At 48.6% G+C, this 2,337-nt stretch overlaps 1 protein-coding gene across 1 annotated transcript in view; it reads right to left on the reverse strand.

Moving 5' to 3' along the window:
- Positions 1-265: 265 nt before the first annotated feature.
- The window catches only part of Hoxa13 (homeobox A13), a 5,021-nt gene continuing 2,949 nt past the window's right edge, over positions 266-2,337 (reverse strand). Inside the window, exons 3-4 of the mRNA XM_010628361.2 lie at positions 2,006-2,335; positions 266-1,293 (exon numbers count right to left, since the gene is read on the reverse strand). Coding sequence (XP_010626663.1) covers positions 1,049-1,293; positions 2,006-2,335 — 575 coding nt within the window. The 3' untranslated portion in view covers positions 266-1,048. The remainder of the gene's footprint in view (positions 1,294-2,005; positions 2,336-2,337) is intronic.

A 2,337-nucleotide genomic window follows, 5' to 3' on the forward strand; every position in this document is an offset into this window, starting at 1 on the left:
AAACAAGGAAAAATACCAATCTCCTAAAATACCAAAACATAGTATGTCAACATCTAAATATTTTTGGAGAATGAATTTCTATTTTGAGTTTTCTAAAATATAAGAAGAAAATGATTTCTGCAGCAGAATTTTTGGCAAATATTGGAGAATACCCATTTAGATGGAAAAAAAACTTAGATTAAAAAAATGAATTGCATCAAAACCAAAGTCCATCACGTTGGTGTGGGACCTTCTGGAAGATCTGACATAAAAGGAATCCTGCGGATTATGTGTTGATTTAAACATTTTAAAAAAAATCGAATTCTCAGAAAAATCACTGATAATGGGTAGTTCAAATGCCAAAAACAGGCTTGCTATAAGCAACTAAAAATTATTCTTGGAAGGACATTACCGACCTGGAATTTCTTTGTAGCCTCAAAGGTTTAAACTGGTCCTATTTACTATCAAGACATATCATCTTCAGAAGAGCTTTCTCTCCGTTCTTCCTTCAGAGTAAATAGTTCTAGATTATTTCAGTACCTTCTCTCGCCCCTCTAAACCTATACACGAACACACAATATTTCAGAAAATACAATATAGGAATTTCACCAAGATTTACCTGAGCAGACACCTAACATGCAAAGAGGATGGCAACGTAAGGACAAGCAGATGCTTACAACAGTCACTTGCTTTTGTTAACCAACTTTTGGATTATTACCATCTAACATAGTGTCCTCAAATATAACGGTCACATAAATACTTACAAGATTTCAGTAAATGAGTAACTTATCTGAAATTGCGTATTTAGGGGTTGACGTTTGACTCTAGAGTTTGGCATGTAATGGTCTGGTGGGGTTGGCGGGAGAAGTGGCAGTCTTTATCATTTCTTAAAGTTTTTTAAAAGTTGTAGATTCCATTACAGAGAAAGAGATTTTCCCCGGAGGAGAGCAAAATGCCAGTGTCTCTCTCTTTCCATTTCTTGAATTATTATTAAGCATTATTATTATCTGGGCAAAGCAATGCGTTCTGAAGCATTTCTTCAAGTTTCCTCTGCTCCATTTTTAATCCATTAACTAGTGGTCTTCAGTTTGTTGATGACTTTTTTCTCTTTGACCCTCCTGTTCTGGAACCAGATTGTGACCTGCCGCTCAGAGAGGTTCGTTGTGGCTGATATCCTCCTCCGTTTGTCCTTGGTAATGAATTTGTTCGTGGCGTATTCCCGTTCGAGTTCTTTTAATTGCACCTTGGTGTAAGGCACGCGCTTCTTTCTCCCTCTTCTATAGGAGCTGGCATCCGAGGGATGGGAGACCACATCTGGAAGAGAGAGAAGGCAAGTTATACACGGATCCGACGGGGGCCAAGACACAGGCGACAGCTCGATGGGATACACACGACCGGCGAGAGCTGCTCTTTTCTACACACTGTACAGTCCGGCCTTCTGCCAAAACTTGGGGGTTTAGAGGAAAGGGTGGATAGTTTTGCACCGAAATGAAATAGCCCAGAGCTCCAGTGATCAGCTCCACAGGGTTATCCTGCATGCCCTGTGCGCCTGCTTCCCTCCACCTCCTGGCCCAGCTGCCCACACCTTAGCGCCCAATGCAGGGCACAACGCTCCTGTCGCCTGGTGCCTCCCGGCTTGCCCCAAGCCCCAACACTCGGTGATTCACCAATGAAACCATTTTCCGAGAACGAATAGTGGCAATTTGGTGAGCCAAATAGCAGTCCCATTTCTCAGTTTGTCAGTGTCAAGGGCTGGGGAGGGAGGGGCACAGAGGGAGAAGGCAGCTAGCTGGGATCCATCAGGCTTCCTCGAGGAGGCTACCCGTCACCCAAGGAAGGCCTGGGCCAGCTCAACTTAGGGTAATGTGGACAGCGCCAGCCAGCTGGAATCAGGCTCCCAGGGGCGCAGCCCCCTGGGACAGCCAAGGGGAGAGCAGAGGGCCACCCGGGTGACCCCGGGCGTGAGCTGAGCAGACGCTGGAGCAGAGCCGGAAGACCCGGGGCTGGAAAGAGGGGCGCCATTTACCGGGCAGAGTGGACTTCCAGAGGTGGGGAGGCTGCGCCTGCTCTTTGGGGCAGTACATTTGGCCGTTCCAGCCATTGGGCAGCGCCCAGGGCTGGTAGCTTTCCATGGGAAGACCCAGGGGCTCGTGGCGAGACTCGCCGGGGCCCCCAAGCCCCGGAACCACCGGCATATCCAGGTAGCCGGGCACGGGCTGGTGATGGTGGTAAGGCCCTGCGGCGTAGCCCTGGTGGTAGAAGGCGAACTCCTTAGCGCGGGAGCTGAACTCCTCGGCCGCGGGGCCGGCGGTGTCCATGTACTTGTCCGCGAAGGCGGCGGCTGCGGCGGCCGAGGCG

The sequence above is a fragment of the Fukomys damarensis genome, unplaced genomic scaffold (genome assembly GCF_012274545.1).
Source record: "Fukomys damarensis isolate Sample0158 unplaced genomic scaffold, DMR_v1.0_HiC HiC_scaffold_4, whole genome shotgun sequence".
Taxonomy (NCBI): domain Eukaryota; kingdom Metazoa; phylum Chordata; class Mammalia; order Rodentia; family Bathyergidae; genus Fukomys; species Fukomys damarensis.